We start from the raw sequence: 19,392 nt of genomic DNA, 5'->3' as shown, positions 1-19,392 counted from the left end.
TCGAAGCGTTACAGCCGCTCCTCGGGCAGCCCCCGGCAGCCCCCGTCCGCAGCACGGTGCCCGGAGCCCCGGGGGTGCCGCGGGCAGCGAGCGGTGCCCGGCCGCCCCGTCCAGGCAGGGCCCCGGTGGCGGCGGCCGCTGACCCTCGGCTGCCCGGGGCTGCCCCGGGGGGCAACAGCGGCCCGGACCCGGGCCCCTCTGCCCGCCGGTAACGGCTCCGGGGAAATTCCCACCAGACGAGCCGAGTGTAACGGATTCGACGGCGGAGCCTGCCCCCGCCGTAACCCCCCCGCTTACGGGTCCGCCTGGGGTGCGCCAGGCACGACCCGCACCGCCGGGCCGGGAGGCGCAAGGGGCACGGCCGGGCTCCGGCTCCTCCAGCTCTGGGCCGGGGGCTGGAGGGTGAAAGCGGGGCCCTGGGGGTCCCCTGGGGGTCACCTGGGGGTCCCCTAGGCTCCCACGGGAGGCGGAACACGGGGGGGCAGCGGCTGCAGCCCCCAGCCCAGGCCTGCCCCGCGCTCCTTCCAGCTCGATGGCTGCTGCTCCTCCCTGGAGCTAAAATAAAATCGTGACCATTTAAGGTGAACAGGAGACTCGTGGACTTCGGCGGAGCGGGCTTTTAACCCCTTCCCATTGCCGGGCTTTGTTTATTCCTTGCGCTCCCTTCGGCTTCGAGCTGGACCAGCACAAAGCCGTTCGGGAGCAGAGGTCCTCGCGGGACCGAGGCGGCTGCGCTGTCGTGCAGAGGAGCACAAAATAGCAAGGGTGCGAGTTTAAAGCGCAGTCACCATTCCGTGCTGTCTCCCCATGTGGACACTCTTATTTTATACTAAGTGCCTTTGTGTGGGCTATGTTAATCCACTTTGGAAATGGATTAACCTAAATTTCACATCGGCAAACTTAGTGCCGAGCAGACGCGTCCACACAGGGAGCGAGGGTGGAAACGCAATTCCGCGAGAGCTGCTGGGCAGGAGCCTTTCCCCATGCAGGCTGGAGGTCCTGACCCCAAATGGGGTCACCGCCGCTACAAGTGGGGTCATGAGCCCGACAGAAATGCGATTGTTTGTGCCAGCACTCGGGGTCACGAGGCTGGCAGAAGCGGGGCTCACCGGCGGAAGCGGGGCTGCCCCCAGGAGGAGCTGGGAGAGCTCTGGAGGGCGGCATGTGGAGTTGCCTGCTGGTGGGCGTTTTTCTGATTCAAACTATCTAGGGGGAAATAACTGGCAATTAGATATAGAATCAGTAATAATAATTTATCAAGTTGTCAAGAACAGGGGTAAGTGCCTTACGGGATTAAGTTTAAAAAAAACAACACATAATAAAACCAGTACTACTGTTATTATTTTATATATATAATACACATCAAATATATTATTTATAAGTTGCTTCCTTCCCTCTCTGTGTGTTCATTACTTCTGATCCCTGCAAACCCTTTCTCATGGACACAGACCTACCCGTGTGGAAAACTTGGGCTCCCTGTCAGGCAGCGCTTGCCCAGGCAGGTCACTGCCAATGCCACCACAGCCTGAGCTCGAGGTCTTGACAAGAACCATGCCCCGAGTCTGTAACTGCCCACGCGTCGCGCAGCTTATCCCAATATCAGATAATAATGCCTTAAGGTACTAATCTGCCATCTTTTCCCAAGGCAAGGCTCCATAGGCAGCACCAGGGCTGCTGCCAAATCTGGGAGTAAGCTACCTTTCGAAAACTTTGTAGGAGCTTAATGGAAGTTTGCTGATGAGTGTGGCACAGTGATCTAGTGGTGAGAGCAAGGACTGCACGATGCAGGATCCGGCTATCATGCCAGAGGAGTCACTGACTCATGGGCGACCTTGTGCAAGTCACTTGATGTTCTTGTGCCTCTGGAAAGTAGGTTAAATAACAAATGGGACCTCCACGTTTGATGCTCTGTGAGCATCACACACTAATAGATAATAAGCATCAAAAATGCAAATCTGCCACGAGTGAGGCCCATAAGGAGAGCGAGGCAAGAGGGGCAGCGCTGTAAAAGCAGAGAGCAGCTGGAGGAGGGCCACCGTCACGTGGCAGGAGGAGACACAACTTTTATCAAGGCTGTATTTTAAGTTATCTGGCATTCAGAGCAGAGTTGGGAAAAAAAGGAGAGTAAAGATTTGGGAAACTTTATTACAGACCAGATTTGTTGTGGGCTGAGGGCTGTATTCCCACCTCTTCTTGGTCGCTCCTTCTGTAGAAGTAACAGTTGTTAGCATCTGGCATATGCATGAATAAAACTGCCTTTTTCTTTTTTTTTTTTTTCCTCAGAAGCCAAGACCAAGAGATGGAGAGGAAATACAGCATACTTCAGGGGGTACACCAATCACTGCCAAATAAAGAGGCAAGAAAGGAGTAGTTTCTGTGGATGTAATTTGCTTTCCCTGGAGTACAGGGAAGTGGGTGTTTGAAGGGCCAGGGTACCAGCAGCCAAGCGTGATCCAATCTCCCCTAACACTGTTTGTCAAAGCATTAACACATGGCACCAGCAGGAATGTCTGCATTGTGTTAAAAATTGAGACCAACCCTCACAGCTTACCTCTTAGACACCCCAACCAGAACTGAGTCAATGGAAACGTAACCGACACTAACCATTCTTAGCCATCCTGTTTTTTCAGCATCCATCTTTGTGAGTCCTCTGGCTCCTCAGAGATGCACACGCTCATTTTGTGCAGGCAAGCCTCATGATGGGGGACTTAAGAGCCTGTGCAACCAAGCAAGGTGCAAGCCTGCCTGTGCAGGTTTAACAGGAGCAGAAACACAAGCAAGTACATGATTCAAGGTTACAAAGCTGAACCACACAGCTTCATCTTCTATAATAACGGAAATCATTAATAATAGTTCACGCTCTCAAAGTAGTTGCCATCCGAGCTCTCGAAGAGCTTTATTAGTGAGCGAGACCTCAGAAGTCTCTCTAAGGTATTAGCCCCCTTTTAAAGGGAGAAGGCAATTAAGAAGCAGCCATTTGTGTGACTCGATCAAAGTCAACACGCAGCACGTCAGCAACCGGCTTTGTGAGGTGGTGCAGAGCCCCCGGTGCAACCTCTCACGGCTGTGGGAAACTCGAACGAGATCCGTGGGACTGTTCCACGGGTGCTCAGTCAGGGAGCACAGACACTGAACGCTCTCGTAACCCTGCGTGGCCTTGCCACGCTGCCCCCATGGAAATGCCTCAGAGCCCCCTTTGCAGGATCCGAACCAAAACCTGGTCTCCAGTTCTGCTGGAAGAAGCTGCCCGTGATGTTTGTCGCCGCACAGGGAGTGGGCAGCATCTCTCCTCACAAAACACGGGACATAGTTGGAAGAAACGGTGAATTCAAGAAAGACGATGCGATCTCTGGCCCTATTCGCTCAGTATTCTCAGAAACAGGCTACGGCAACGAGGCTGCCGCAGGCCACTTGGCCAGGAGGGCCCAGGCCATGACCAGGCCCAGCACAGAGACACAGAACCGGCGGGGGCACCGCGGGGCCAGGCGGCCCCGGAGCTGCATGGCCGAGGGACCGGCACTGCTCCTCCAACACACAACTGCCAGCGAGGAAAGGGGAGCAGCAGCACGCAGCCGCTAAACACGCCCGGGCAGTGCAGGAGGACAAAGTGTGGTGAGCATCGCCAGAATCTGGCAGTGCCGCTTGATTTAACGCCTCCTTTCTTACAGAAAATTACGTGGTTTGCCTTGTAACTGCCAAGAGTCAGGGCCTTGGCATCACACCTCGTGTGGAAGATGGAAGCTGCGGTGGCAGAATTTACCCCAGCCAGCCCAGGGTCTGCTCTCAAATTGTATTGCTTGCATCAAGTGTTGCGTTGAGCACGTACAAAGCTTACCTGTAATGCAGCTACACTGGGAAAAATACTGTAAGATCTGCACAACTGGAAATAAATGTCAGATGTTTTTACCAGCTGGGAACCTCATGGTTAATTCCAATAACAAAAATGAGCTGACCTTCACTGAAAGCAAGCCATTCACAGAAGTTTGAAACCAGGCTAAATGGTTTGATCATCTGACCTCCCGCATCTCATGAGCCATTAAGGCCAAGGATAAAAGTTTTGCTAAACTGTCTTTGTCAGTTAAGAGGGTGAAGGGAAGCAGCAAATGTACGGAATGCTGTTATGATGGCTGGGCCCACCTCCCCTGCTTCTGCCTGGACAAAGTCTGTCATTTAGGGCAAAATTTAAATTTATTGGCCAAAGCCCACTCCTGCCAGTAGAAGCTGCATCTCCACTAGAGGGCTTTTTTGCTGATGCAGATCTATGATCAAGCCTTTATTGCATAAATTAAATCTGTATTACAGGGAGTCATGTCTATACTGAACTCAGTAATTTGCATCTAGCAAAACAGTATCTTCTAGAGGGGTAAGGCATTTGGATTGGAAGATACAAATTTGGAGAATCCATCTCTTCCCTGGGAGCTTGTTTCAGTGAATGTTCGCTCTCCCTCTGCTAAAAATGTGCCCTTTATTTTTGAGTTTTCCTAAGTTCAGCCCTTAAGCCTTTTTCCTTGTTATGTCTATGTTATTTCCTTATTAAGTTTGTTTGACTTCAAGGTACTCAGAGCCTGCAATCAAATTACCCCTAAAGCTCCTTGCCTGGTCAGGCAGACGCAGCTCCCACAGCCCCTCGCTGCCGGCCCAGCCGCAGGGCAGCCCTGGTGCCACTTCGCTCCCTCGGCAGTTTCTCAATGGCCTCTCAAAAACAGCCCCTAGACCTGGATGTGGCATCGCAGTCTTGGTCTCAGCAAGCCCAGCCGGGATGACGCAGCCTCCTCTTGCTGTCCCCGTCCTTGTCGGTACACCCAAGGGTCACGGAAAGCTCTCCCACCGCAGCAGCCTGCCAGGCCGCGTGCCCGCTGCCACAGCTCTCCCGTCCTTCCCAGGGTCACCGCTGGTCCCGGTGCCACGCTCCACGTAGGGCCAATATGCCCATTTCTCCAGGGGAAAATCCAAGGAGATTTTGCTAGTGCTCCAAAGTGTCTTAAAAATGAATGTCAGGAAACACCGATCTTCCCAAGCTGAGGAAAGGACTCTTGAATGCAAGTTATCTTGTCATGTTGATTTAGAGATATTTATTCCTGGAGATGTTTAACACCCTCTCTAATCACTAATGGACTAGGAAGTACCTTATCATTCTCATGTGATGGAAACACATCATCCCGCTTCCTTCCAAGCACCGAACAGGAATACTTACTGCACGCTTCTGCTTTCTCCACACATCAACATTTCTTCACAACTGTTCACAATGCACCCAAACAGCTAAATCCCGGTACCTGGACCTCGCACAGATCTGCCAAACCTGGTGCTGGTCTTCTGGACCACACGAAAAGAGATGTCTATGATTCTCACTAATGAACTGACAGACTCAGATCTGTGTTAATCACCACACTCCTGTCAGATTTCAGAAATCTGCCCCAGAACATTTGCTAGACCAACTCTGCACGGGTCGCAGGACGGCCCCGAGCTGTGGCTGGCCAGCACCGTCACACAACCACGAGCCCTCAGCTCCAGCCGTGCGCTCCTCCCTGCCCTGGCTGCCTCCTGCGAGCCAGTTCTGCATCCCCAGCATTAGCACAGAGATGGACCTGAAGCAGCAAGGAAGCAAGCACGCTGCCAGGGCAAGATGCATCTCAGCTGTTCTGGTAATACCGGAGCCTTCTGAGACACCCAAGTGAGCAAGCACAATAGTGGCGGACCAGGGAGAAAGCAGAGTGGAAGGCGAAGGGCCTCACACTGCTGACAGCCTCCCTGGCCACGAGGCTCCACGATCTCCCAGGTCCTGCAGCGAGGCTGGACCCTAACCACCGTGAGACAACGTCAGCTCCCTGTGCATCGGGGGGACCTGAACCCTCGGCCCCCCCTTCCTGGATTACCCTTTTGCTTTGGTTGAAATATTTCTTGAAACCGAGTTCTTATTTTGCAAAGCACTTCACATCTTTGCACCGTCACCCCAGCCTCACCGTGCAATTAATGGGCAGGTGGAGTGTGTGAGGGTGCAGGACAAGGCCCTCTCCCTCTCGAGCGCTTACAAGTCCGTGTAGCAAAGCCATAGCAACGAGGAAAAAGCTTGTGTTATTTCACATCCAAGAGCAGCTCCTGCCATTCACTGATTGTGTGACCTTCTGTCAGCAGTCATTGAAGCAACCTTTGAAAATGTTTCTCTGTCATTTAAACCTGGTTACTCAGCCCAGACCGAATCTGCCAAGGTAGCAGCAGCATCTCCAAGCAGAGGGAGCTTGGCATTTCAGTGCTGGGGTTTGTTCTTCTAAAGCGGTCATATTCCACCAGCCACTGTGCATGAGGCCTCAGTGGAAATCATGCTGAACAGTGCGGCATGAAAAATAAATCCAAGGATGAGTTTGAATAAGATAGAAAAGATTGTCTGGAAAATGACTGCAATAAACTCAAATAAGCAATCATTTAAAAATGCTAATATTTATTGTGTGAAAATGAGGTGGAAGGATCATTATAGATAAATATCAAATATCCTCTTTTCATTCCTTTTTGCTGCTAGACTGAAAAGGTCAGAAGTTCAAAGGATGCTTTAATACCTCAGCAGATACCCTGAAATATGGCTAATTCTGCACTACGTGGCAAGGGTAAGGGGCCTGATTTTTCTCACACAGGAGAATTGCTATAAAATTGGAATGAAGGAAGACGCACAGCCCAGAAGCTCCTGCATGTTTTACTGAACCCAATATAAGCTGCGTGGGTCAGGCATGCCAGAATAAATGTACTGACTCAAAATATATTGATCTTCACTGATGTGAGAAAATTATTTGACTTTTGTTCTCTGCATACTTCCATACAGGATGGTGACTTGCCTTCTCGTTCTGTAAATTCTGCAGGAACTCCTCATTGTATAAACAGCCATGGAAAGAGTGCCTTACTTTACTGTTTTTTTTTTGTGTTTTCTTTTTTTTTTGTCCCTAAGCACAGATAAAATGCTTTCTCTAAGGTTCTTCTGGCTGTGCTTCCTCGTGGAGACACTGTTGCCCTAATACTGATGTGCTTAACAGCAGTAATAAATTACAGTTACATGCACATTTTTTTTCCTGAATAATGAAGTTAAAAGGCCACTTTGGCATAAATTCATTCATTGTTACCCCTAGTGAAGCAAGTTCCTCCTGGTGCTGCTGCATACAAATAATTGCTTTTGGCAAAAGCCAAGTAGAACACAAGTCAGTTGCTTAATTTATTTCTATTAATACCATCAAATGTTAGCGCAGTGCAAGGCAGCAAGGTGGCAAGGCAGCAAAGCCAAGATAGAGGAACCAATATCTTTTTGTAAATTCTGAGATATAAAACCATGCCTTGTATATTTGTGTAGTGCATACAAACTTTAAAAGCAGGGAGCATTTCCTCCTTGTTTTCACATTAGTAGCCAAGTCAGAATAACTTCTGCCTTTAAAGGACTTTTGCAGTTTGTAAACACCTGAAGCCACTGCAGCCGCAGCTCCCTCACCCTAAAGCTGCCTTGCTGGGAAGAAGGGGGGCAGCAGCCTGTGTCCCTCAGTCCCCCAGCTCAGATTGCATTCTTGTTAGCAGTACATTATGTCTGTCTATCTAGTGATAGAGCCAGTGCAAACTCCTACAGCAAAATTCAGGGCACACACTTCTCAAAACTCTGAGTTACCAAACCGAAGTTCTCGAAGCACGCATCCCTAAACTTGCAGCTTCAAAACTCAAGATTCTGTACTACCGTCTGCTAGCTTCCAGGATATTTCCTATTACAGAAATGAGATCAAACTACAAGTCCTGCTTTCTACCTGTAGAAACTGGCACAGGAGTTTAGTTAAGCTTCACAACACGCTTCTCTTGAACAGCACTTTGGAGCCAAGAGGAACTGCCCTATCAGTAGAAAACGTGTAAGTGGTAAATAAACAAACCTCTCAGACTGTCCTTTACGTATACATCAAACTTAACTTGAAGGAACCACCTCAAATGCTGAAAAGCACGGTTAGCCTTCACAGACCACTAAGTCCTTGGTGAAGAAAAGGTCGGTAGTTAATGGCACGTGCATCGGCCCGGCTGTAGTCACACCGCTCTGCTAGGATTTGCACCAAGACCCAGCAACCGCCCCGCACGAGCCAAAGGAAATGGCAGCCCTCGATCCTGGCTGGCCAAACGGGTCCCTGCAGCGGCACCTACCACAGCCTGTCCCGCATCCTGCATCCCAAACCCCGCAGCCCCGTCCCGCAGCCCGGGCTGGAGCTGTCCAGAGTTCTGCCTCTGGCCCAGCCCCGCGCAGCTCCGACGTGCAGCTCAGCCTGCTGCTAACAAAACCCTTAACCCACTTGGGTGTCCAGCACATGCAAAGGAAAAATTCTGAAACACAGCAGTGCTTCCTGTCAGACGTCCATTCGTTCTCAGGCAAGGTTTCACCGCTGAAACAACGGAGGAGCTCTGTGTCTGTCCCTTCAGCTCCCGACAGCAAACCCACGTCTGGCATTTCACACCCTGGCACTGGATTCTCTTACCAGCATCCCCTTAGATTGCTATTAGATAAACAAATATCCACGGGGCACAACTTCACGGTTCAAGCTATCAGCAATGTTTCCCTCCCCTGCACAATGCAAACTCTTTCATTACTGCAAACTGGCAATAATGCAAGAGATCAGATTTAGGTTTCAGTGTGCTGGAGAGAAGATCCAGCACTGGCTTGCAGTGCCGATTTGTGGGGAGCGAGTAAAACATGCTTTTCTTTTTATAGACTGTTTCCATGGTGCACAGAGGTTCCCATAGCTAATTCTGCAGCTGCAGAACTTCAGAAAATTGCATAGCCTGGGTATAATCCTGTGGCAGTCTGCCCCATCCGGTCCCAAATCAAAATCCAGTGGCTTAATACTCTTGTCAACCAACTGAGCCCTCTCCCACTGCGACACAAGAGCGGAGTGGCTGCAGTTGAGCCTCACCAAGCTGCTGACCAGAGCGACTGAAGCATTGGCAGAGCCCATCTGCTAAAGCTCCCAGGCAAATAGGAAGGGGTAAAGAAGCAAATTCCTATGCACTATATTTATTTTTAAGACAACTTTTTGGAAGAACCGTAAGTCTAAAGATCAAGCAGACTGCTATAAACAATAACTGCCCCAAGTACATCTCAGTTCCTCTCTGCTGACAGGACTGATGCAGCTGTTTGCTTTTTCACAGCCAAAAGCTCAAGGCACACTGCCCTCCCCACTGCCATGCAGCAACACTTGCTTTACTTTGTCAAAGCCAGACCTGCCTGGACAAACCAGACATATCCAAAAGCATCCTCCAAAAATCCCCCCGAAAGCATCAGCCGCCCCCTCTGCCCCTTCCGCATGGGCAGAAACCCGCTGTGCGCCGCGCGCTGCTCTGTGGCAGGAGAGGAACTCACCTGTTCCTGCGAATTCATCACCCGCAGCTTCATTTGCTTCAGATAAGTAGAGGTGAGAGGCATGTTGTAGTCAATGATCCCAGAAACCAAAGAGGAAGGTGGTTCGCTCTCTGAAGAACAGAGGAAAAAATCAGTTTAGATATGGGGATGTGGGAGCGCAAACCTGCGATGCGTTCTCATAATCATTAAACATATGTATCTGAAGCACTTAGAATCCCTAACTAGAGCTGGTGCCTGCTGAGCTAAGGTTCCTATAAGAACATGACCCCACCAAGAGGATAATTACAGAACAGATGTTGTTTTGGAAAAAAAAAAAAAAAACATTGCTGTCACCTGTGGAAAAAGATTACACACAATATATAATTTTTCAGCCTACCAAACTAAAATGTAACAGAGGAAGAAACTGAGTGTTGCTGAAGGTCTCAGAAGCACTTCCATGCAAATGGGATTTATGCAGAGGTTGATGAACACGAATATATTTGCAGCTTGCTTTAGCATTGCAAAGTCTTGCCAATTTTGCTGGGATTCCCTCAGGTAGGAGTTAACATTAAGGCAACTTATTAAGTATCGCTATCTGGTGATGAAGATTATTTTTAGCACCCTCATTAAAACACAAACTTAATTTTAAAAAATCTTCAACTTAAATTGTTCCTGTTGATTCCTCTGGCTGCATCATACTGAGCTCTAGAGATCACTCTTGATTCAGACTGCTCCTGCAGATCACTTTTTCTAGCCAGACTAGGCAAGTCCCAATAAAGCAAATCCTCAGTGACTTTTCTGAATTCACAAAGACTTGTCAGCTCTGTCGTCATCACTGTGGAGCTCCCTGCACAGGACTTGGAGACTGCTACAATTATTTATTCTACCACTAAATTTACATGCTCATGCAGTGTGTTTGTTCAAGAGGAAAGTTGCCATTTCCCACAGGAAAGACTGCTGGCAAAAAGGAAGATTTCTTTGCCTTCAGCACAGGGATATGCAAGTGTGGAGAATTGACCCAGCCTTCCAGGGCGCTCGGCAGGGATGTGCAGCCATCCACGGGAAAGCGAGCTTAAGCAACAACGAAGAAGGATTTCCAGGAGCTGAAGGTGAACTGATGGTGGGAGGTTTCCACTCCCATCTCTGAATCCCACTGCCTGGCTTGCATTTTCTGGGGTCACCAGTTTCACAGGCACCTTTGACACAGCCCCTTTAACAAACAGCCTTCACAAAATGTTTTACAGCAGCTTAGAAAATCCATCAACCCAAACGTAATGGGCCTGCTTCTCAGAAATGCTGAATATCACAAAATCCCCGTGGAACTCAGTGGACCTGAAGATGCTTCACACCTCTGGAAATATCACATCTATCGTGACTGACTAAGAAATTACCTGACCCAAAAACATATTGTCTGTAACTGAGTTAAACGTTGCAAAGTTTTTGCAAATCTTCCACATCGAGAGCCTAGGCAAGGTCTGTGGAAATGCGAGGTTTTCTTTCCAGGTCCTGCTAATTCAGTCCTGGGCATCTGAAGCGTTCTTGCCTCTGCACGCAGGACAGATGGCCGCAGTTACTCAGGCCATCACTCGCTCGCATATGAAGGTGCAAAGCTTTTAGGAATGTTGTAAACTTGGGGATCTTGTAAACTAATTCCTCTCCTCTTTTCTCATGGCTGTATATCACCGCTCTCTGTCATGCGTCGACCTACAGATTAATTAGGAGCCGTTCTATGTATACATAAGCATGCAAAATAAGCCATTTTTCTACTGTGCAAGGACGTTTTCTTGTGATAAAAAGATGCGAAATCCCAGCACGAGGGGTGCTTCCCGCAGGCTGGTTCTGCAGTAAAAGCAAAAAAAGCTCCCAGGAACAAAACCTGCCTCCTACACAGCTGGGCTGGGGTCACCGGGACGAGTTTAGGAAAGCTTTGCTAAGAATAACACAGATGGTGCTGCTCTCTCCTTGAAGCCCAGGCCTGAAAGGGGCGAGCCCTGCGGCGCTGAGGCCGGCACGCCGCTCTCCTGCATCTTGCCCCTCGTAGCTCAGAGCTGCTGCGGTGAGCGAGGCCCATCGGAGGCAGCTCAGCACCCTCAGGTGAGAGCAGAAGGGAGATGAACCTTGGCACTTAGATCTGCCTGAAACCATCCCGGTGTAAGCCTGGAATCATCCCACTAGCAGCAACAAATGTCCTGTAATTTGGGCAACTGCAACAGGAAGAGCTGGAGCCTAAAAAACCTTTGTTTATTTATTTTTTTAAAGCTAACTGGAAAGAAAGAAAGAAAACCTTTGTTTTAAAGGGTCTGGAGGACTCCACAGGAACAATCCTCATATCCTCTGTCACTAAAGGGGTCTACTGGAATCGCTTAGCTCCTTTTGTAAAAGTTAACTATATCACATGCCCTGTGTGTTGGAAATACAGATGAAACAGGCAGAATGGTTTAAAGTAAAATGGTTTCAATCCTAATTCCAGACTCGTATAATTCCACTGGAATTAGCCCTAATTTAATAACAGTGTAAAAGTACAGTGTTGTTCAAAGCTTCCCATGAGCAAGATAATTTTGCTTTTATGAACTATGTGGGTGCCCTGCAGGGTTCAACGTTAGATAAGTTTAATTAGGGATTTTTCTGATTACAAACGAAGTGTGCTGAGGCTTGTTTAATGGACAAGAGAAGTAGGAATAGGTAGGAATGACTCCAATGTTTCCATCTTACTGAGTTAGAGTTTACATATGTATGTCTGTATGTGTTTATGCATGTGAATACACCTAAATAATTTTTCTACAACCCCAACATTTTTTGGTGATTTGCTCCAGATGAATTGTTGAATATGCATTAGTGAAATCAGACACTCTTCCCCAGTAAAAGTTACCTTATCTAATCTACTCTCTGTGTTTTCACAGGTACTTAGTCACTATTTAGGTACTATTCAGAGCAGAAAGGTATTTCTGTCCTTCCATTCCTGGTGGATAAGGAGCAGGACTTCCGATGCGTGTTCTCTTCCTCTTGGGATTATTTTCAAGAGAACTGGTAAGGGGGCAAACCTCATGGCAGTCATTTTGCTCTGCTTTGCTCAGGGCAGCACATCTCAGCCCTGCTCCTGGGGAGGACACCCAGCATCTTGCCTTCGTGTGCTGCCACTGAGCCTGGACGGTGCCGCAGCCCCGCGGGAGGCACGTGGGACATGCAGGGCAGGACCCTGCAACCAACAGCCCTTGGAAAGGGGACCTGGCCTCGGTGGGCAATAACCCGGTGGGCAGCAACCCGATGGGCAGCTCTGCGGCCTCCCACCCTGCTGCCCTTCTTGCCCCCGAGTCCTGGTGCGGCCGCAGCACGAGGGGCAGCACGGGGGGCCCCACATGCGGCAGATGCAGTGCGGCCGGTGTAAAGGTCGGGCTTGCTCCCACAGAGGCCAAAGGCCACAATTTCTCTTGACCTGATCTGAAGGAGGGATCGGGCCCTTGGCAGGCAGGATGGGCAAGGGCTGCAGTGATGGAGCCGAGGCTAATAAATGTCACGTAGGATTATTTGCGAGAGTTTCTAAAAAAATATAGCAAGCACAAAGCATTTCAGTAACTAGCTATGGATAACTGGCACACATAATCCACTTAAACGGAACCTCCGGGCTGTCTGTAGGTCTGTTCCTAGTAGTAAACAGTTGGAAATTGGTATTTAATACTAGAAAGTTCCTATTGTTGGATCCTGTGTTCATTTAACTCTGCTCGTCTGCTTGATAGGAGCTGCCAAATGATTCTATTTGCCTTAAGAGTTTTGAAATATTCTAATTCTCTGCAGTTTGCTTATATTTTTTATAGGAGTAATTTTGTTGGGTGAAACCTCTCAGAGTCAGTTTGATGCTTTGCACTTCATGAAGAAAACAAGTTCACAATTCAGAAAAAAAAAAACAAACATAACATCAGCTTTAACCATTTACTCTAGAAGAAAACTTGGTCCCATCTTATGCACTGCTTATAGCTTTTAGGCCTCGGAGCTGCAGATTGGCTCAGTTTACAAAAGAACCGTAATGAGCTAACTACCACAGTTGCCATGCTAATTGGCTGTATACACAGGCATAATATAACTTTGATTACCAAAACACTTTCTGTTATCCAAAATGGGATCATGACGTGCATATCTATTAATTACTGCAAATTCCTTCTTTATCAGAAACTTCAGTTATTCAGACATATTCAGTGTCTTTCATTACCAAATTAATAGTTTAAAGGAAAAACTTTAGCTCAGGTTTTCTCAGAGATCTGCACTTCCACCCACATACAGTCACGAGCTGATTGCAGACCTCTCTGCAAAGGTTTTGACCCGAGCTTTGTACAGTTGCCCTGGGGAAGGTGGATCCAGAAGAGGAATCGCCTGCTCAGAAGGAAAGCGGGGCTGAGCAGCCCCTTCCCACTCCGTCTGCTGAAAACAGTGCATGAACGGTGATGGACAACACGAGTTTTAAACAATTCTTTAGGCTTTGCTGCAAAAGCACACTGAAAATAGCCCAGGGTGGGAAAACCATTTGGTACGGCCACATCCCGTGAGTGGGGCAGCCACCGACAGCCCTCCAGTGATGTCCGGTATGAGATGCTGCCCGTTCTGTTAGCGCAATCCCTTTGCCTTTACCTTTGGGCTCCAGTCCGTTGGAGTTGAAATGCATCCTCTTCTGGCACTCGGTGCAGCTCATCAGGAACCTGGTCACAGCTTCTCTTGGGAGAAAGGCATAGGTCTCTGCAATCTGGAGAAACAAAGAGAGGGCTGCATGGCCTGGCTGAGAGCCCGAGGGCCGGGGTGCAGCCAGCACCGTCCCCCCTCACCCTGCGCAGCCCAGCGAGCTGGGGTAGGGGCAGCAACGGGGTGCTGCTCCCAGTCCTGCCCTGCCCTGAGCATCACCCGTCCTGCAAACGCTCTTTGGAGGGCGGCCAAACAAAAAGGGCCAGGTTCAGCCCCCCCGCCCCGAAACTCCTCTCTGCTCCTCCCTGGAGTCTGAGAAGAGGGAAGCCACGAATGCCTAAGAATCAAATGAGAAAGTAAGGCCTCTTCAGCTCTGTTTGCGTTGTTAATTACCATCGCACCAGTAACCTGAAGAGTCCATTAATCTTTTGTAAGGGCAGGTCACTTTTTCCCACAATGACAATCAATTACTGTTAATAATACTTTGCACTTTTGTGACATATTTCATCTAGGGAATTGAAAACATTTTTACAAATAGCAATGAATTAAATCTCCTGAACCTTTGTGGGAAATGTGTATTTTACAGATGAGGAAGAGCTAAGGGTAAATTTTTTAAACTCAGATACCTGAAGTTAAAGCCCTATATCCAGACCTCAGCACCCACAGAAGGCACCTGGTTGTCGTGGGCCACTACTGTTCCAATTATTTCCTGACAGCAGCAACCTTACAGTGTTTCTAAAGACCATGGTTGGGTTATTTGGAGAAAAGAGGAGGCAATATCAATGTTAATGTAAAGATTTCTGCAAGGCCATAAGAGACCATGGAGCCCGACCTTCTGTATAGCATCAGGCAGGGAGCTTCACCCAGGTTCTCCTGCAGCCCAGCAGCCTGTGCCTTGCCTAAAACATCATCCAGGAAGACATCTGGTCTTAATTGGGGGACATTAAGAGGGTGGAGAGTCCACCTCTTATGTTGGGGTTGGTTCCTCCTGCTAATCACCCATCCTGTTTGGTCTAAGTGACTTGTCCCAGTGCAGTGGTTCCCAAACCAGGGCCACGACCCCAGCAGGGGTCACAGCACTTACAAGTGGGGTCACAAAGCAGACAGAAATTCAATTGTTCGGGCCCCTCCTCGGGGCGGCGAGCCCAGCAGAAGCGGGGCTCACACGGGAAGCGGGGCTGCAACCAGACACCCGGGGAGCCACGGCAGCGGGGCAGAGGCAGGCGGGCTGCCCGGACCCTCCTCCGGCCAGGGGCTTCAGCCTCCCACCTCATTTCGTTAACAAAATTAAAGGCGCATGAATTCCAAGCATTCTTTTTTTCTATCCTACGGGAAGGGGTGACGTTTAAGTCTTCCTAAGTAGATGGAAAATACGTTATGGAGGAAGCCTGCTGGGGCAGGGGGGTTGCGCGGTGATGGCGAAGCAGCGCTGGGACCTGACGCTGCGGTGGGAGGGAGAGACATCCATCTCCACTGAGCGGCAGCAGAGCCCAGTGTTTTACATGCATGCTAATGCCAGATGGGTAGAAAGTTCAGGCAGGGACCTCGTCCCAGCGATTCAAATGGAGGATGCAGTGCCTGATCCTCATGGGACTCTCCTTCTATTTAGGCACAGCCCCATCTAGCTCTGCTGTGGCTGCGTAGATGCCCGGCTCAGCCCCTGCCTCTGCGCGGTATTTATCCGTGCTCGAGCACCAGGAGCTCCCACAGAAATGCTGACATTCAAGGGCCTGAAAATTGCTGCTGGCAAATGTGGAACCGTGGCGTATGCAGAGAGCTGTCCCTCCGCCTCACCTGCGGGACCGAGCCCGGTGTCCCTGTCGCTTTTGCTCTAGCAGGCCCTCAGCTCCTGCTGCAAATGTTCAGCTAATTTTAGTGATACAGTTGTTATTTCTCAGCTGATTTGATGCTCTGCAGAGCAGACAGCTTCCCTGATGAGTTATCTCCCATCCAAACTCCCTTTCTGATTGCCTCCCTCTGGAGGTCAGGGACAAGGGCAAACTCTCCAGTGCCTCTCTAATCAGAAATGCTGGGGAGAGGGAGAGGCAGCTGGGGGCAGCCGAGCTCCTGGAGCCGACCGGCTGGAGCTGCAGACCCGGGCCCAGCGGGATGCACGGTGCTGCAGGAGGAGCCCAGGAGGGAGCCCGAGGGGACAGCGAGGAGCCCTGGGCACAGAGCGGGACCCTGCTGCTCTCCTGAGCTGCCCAGGCACAGCCTTGTCTTTCTGAGAGATGAATTGAAGTAATTGGGGAAGGGCTGTTGCAGTCCATAGGGCAGGAGGGTGCGCACAGCACGTTGCAGTGCCAGCAGTGGGGACCTGCAGGGCAGGGCTGCACCATCCCATGGCGTGGGACGCACACGGACAGCCCCCAGCCCCGTGAGGGCTCCAGCCCCGCACCAAGCCCCGCACAACCCCAGGCATCATCGCGGAGAGCAGGGCGGCCTGCACAGAGCTCTCCGAGCTGATGCGCGCACCAGAAACGCCAGCTGCTGCCAGCCACTTCTGTCTCCAGGCGACTCGGTCCTTAGGGCTGTGGGACTCAGGAGAGCACCTCGGATTTGGACAGTAAATTCAGCTCTTCTTTTAACAGGAGAGCCCAAATATTTGCCTCGAAGGGCTGTGCAGAGTCAGGAGAAACAGGGAGCTCCCTGGAGAAGCACACTTCAAGCTAAATTATTCCTGACCTAACTAGAATGGCTTCAGGATGGATAGATCTGGTTCTCAGCATCCGGGGAGCACCTGAGGAGACCCAGCTCGGGAACAGCCTCCATTTTCCAGAGGAGGGAGCTGAGCCGTGGGCTGCTGAGGCCAATGCCCCTGGCGTGGTGCAGAGCGGGGCCGGGCTCTGGCTGTGCCCCAGTCCCCTCTCCTGGCTGCTGCCGCCCTTTGAGGCCCAGGCCTGACATTTCCCTGGGGAGAGGCTGGCACAGGGGAGGCAGATGGCACAGAGCAGAGCGCGGGGGACTGGGTAAACATCCCCTCGCACATCAGCGATGCTGAGCATTTCTCCTTTTTTTTTTTCTTTTTTTTTTTTTTTTCCCCCAGACATGTACAGTTGCCTTTGTATGATTCATTCGGTCTTTCCTCTCTAAGCAGCCGCGCTGTTGTGCTGCTGCTGCAGCCCTGCTTCCCGTCTCCTGAGCGCAGCTGCTGTGCCTTTAAACAACTCTTTTCTCACGCCTCCTCGCACAGGCAAGCGGCCTCCATCGCCTCCAGCCTCCAGCCTCCCCCTGCACGGCACCGCTCCGGCCGTCCCGCTGGAAGCGCTTCCCGCTGCCCTGCGCACCCGTCCCCTCGCCGCCGGGCGCACCAAGAGGGGTCTCACCGCTCGGTAGGTTTTCTTCTGCCCGGCATGTTTGGGTGCTTTGCCCGGCTCCGACGAGCTCTCCACATGCATGGAGTATATGATGTCAAAGAAATCTTCCACCACGGCCACGCGTTTCAGAGAGATGCCCTCGGGCTCCGACAGTCCATCTGCCCCCTACAACAGTGCAGGCAAGTCGAGTTAGTGTCAGCGGTGGGTGACAGGGGTGACGAGATGGGCCCGGGGCTAATGTGGTTGGAGGGGGCAGAGTCGCAGAGCGCCAGCCCCGAGCCGCCAGGGCGCAGGGGAGGTGGGGGATAAATTAAACAGTGCTCTGGGGGGGAGGATGCTGTAGCCAGGGCAGTGGCGGCTGCTGCTGTTCTGCTGCTAAAGCTGCCAGTGAAATTGGGCCAGGAACAAAAACGAGGGGAGAGTCCAGAGCGGAGTCACAACCAATCGAGAAATTCAATTTTCATAATGTGGAATGATTTTGCTAGGCTGGGAATAGGCAGAGGAAGCTCTGTGGACCTGCAGTGGTACTAAACCACCCTGGGAACCCCCGAGACGTGCGTGCCCGTGCGTGGGGCACCCCAGCTGAACACAGTCCCCATGAACACGATCAATAAGCAGGACAAGATTTCACTGTGATGCCAGGATACGGCCCCTAAAGGAAAGAGACAGAATCGCCCTCCTTCCCTGCACTGACCTTTCCGAGGCACCCTCCCTCCCTCACATACGCAGAGCAGCTGAGCGCTGGCAGCAGCAGCACAGCTCTTTGTGTTCGGATGTGCCGAGGAGCAGGAGGCTGTAATTCTGCCACACGGCAGTGGTGACAGACTGGTGGGAGTGGGAAGTGTGGTGAGCAGTGTTCCTCCGAGCCGACTGGCAAGAACGGTGTCAGCTCACGCTGGCAGGGAGCGCCGGGGAGGGGAGGCAGCTTTTGGTAGCCGGCAGCTGCTGACGGCGCTCGGGCACAAAGCCTCGGCACGGGGAGCAGCGATGGGGGCGGTCGGTGCCTGCCCTGACAGCAGGGAGTACCAGAAAGGGCCAGGCTTCTGGAGGTCACTCTGCCTCTGCTTGAAAAAATGCCATTGCTGCGTATGTATATATAAATATATGCTACACACACACGCACACACACATATATACATAACACTTCCCTTTGAGGCCTGCGTTCCGAAAATAAATGCACAGATGCAGCCCAGTTTGTACACAGCAGGCTGGTGAGCAGCAACCTGCACATCTAAATGACCTGCAAACTATCTTCTTCATGTGCATTCAAATCTGTGAATGCAAGCAGAGGGCTGCATGCAAAGGAAATGTCCCATCTTCCAAGCTGTCTTTTTTGTTGTTATTGGTGCTTGGGCTGTACATACTCACACGGACTACAGATTGAATAAATGCTGTTCTTAAGCCTCCAGTCAAGGGAATCTCAAAAATCAATCATTTAGGGGGATGGACTTCTGCTAAAGACTACCCAACGCACTGGGTAAGCAGTCTTTTACCGTGAAGCGCTGCCTGTTGAAGCTGCTCACCCCGATTTCAGAGCAGAGACCATCTACGCTCGGCGCGGCCGCAGCGGGACGGGTGGGCGTGCTCGCTCTGGAAATGGGCACGGGGCTTTTCCTGCACAAACCATCTCTCCCTTCCCTCGGGAGCTCTGAGCCGTACATAAAGGTGGCTGTAACAAAGAGAATATTGAGAACGAACACAAGGGGCACGGTGGCAGGGCTGATGTGGTGGGGGTCGGGAAACTTCACCTGAGGGAGGGTTTCTGAGGAATATAGATCTAATTTCTTCTGTCACTGTTCGGGGAGTTTCACTTTAATCCAGGGCATGGGTATTCCCTTGCCAAGGAGGAACGGGCATTAGGAGGCTTCCTACTGACCAATAATCCTCAGAGCAGGGTTGAAATGAGGATAATTAGAGAAACAGGACAAAGGAAACTGCATCAGGAGAAAAGCACAGTCAGTCGCAACAAGCAGAGCCCTCAAAATTAAGGTTGCAACCAACTCCACACGCAAATCACTATTTCCAGGGCCATCCCAACCAGCAAATAACCTCATCCCTGCAAGGCCG

General features: G+C 50.8%; 1 protein-coding gene across 2 annotated transcripts in view; it reads right to left on the bottom strand.

The window, feature by feature from the left end:
* The window catches only part of NOL4L (nucleolar protein 4 like), a 57,035-nt gene that overhangs the window by 23,002 nt on the left and 14,641 nt on the right, over positions 1 to 19,392 (bottom strand). Inside the window, exons 2-4 of one of the 2 annotated variants that reach the window (XM_035567041.2) lie at positions 17,335 to 17,490; positions 13,961 to 14,072; positions 9,362 to 9,471 (exon numbers count right to left, since the gene is read on the bottom strand). The exons of the other annotated variant lie outside the window; for it this stretch is intronic. Of the exons in view, the coding sequence (XP_035422934.1) occupies positions 9,362 to 9,471; positions 13,961 to 14,072; positions 17,335 to 17,490 (378 nt within the window). The remainder of the gene's footprint in view (positions 1 to 9,361; positions 9,472 to 13,960; positions 14,073 to 17,334; positions 17,491 to 19,392) is intronic. 2 annotated transcript variants of the gene reach the window in all.

This window comes from Cygnus atratus, chromosome 16 (genome assembly GCF_013377495.2).
Source record: "Cygnus atratus isolate AKBS03 ecotype Queensland, Australia chromosome 16, CAtr_DNAZoo_HiC_assembly, whole genome shotgun sequence".
NCBI lineage: Eukaryota > Metazoa > Chordata > Aves > Anseriformes > Anatidae > Cygnus > Cygnus atratus.
This window is presented reverse-complemented; position numbering and strand designations above follow the sequence as displayed.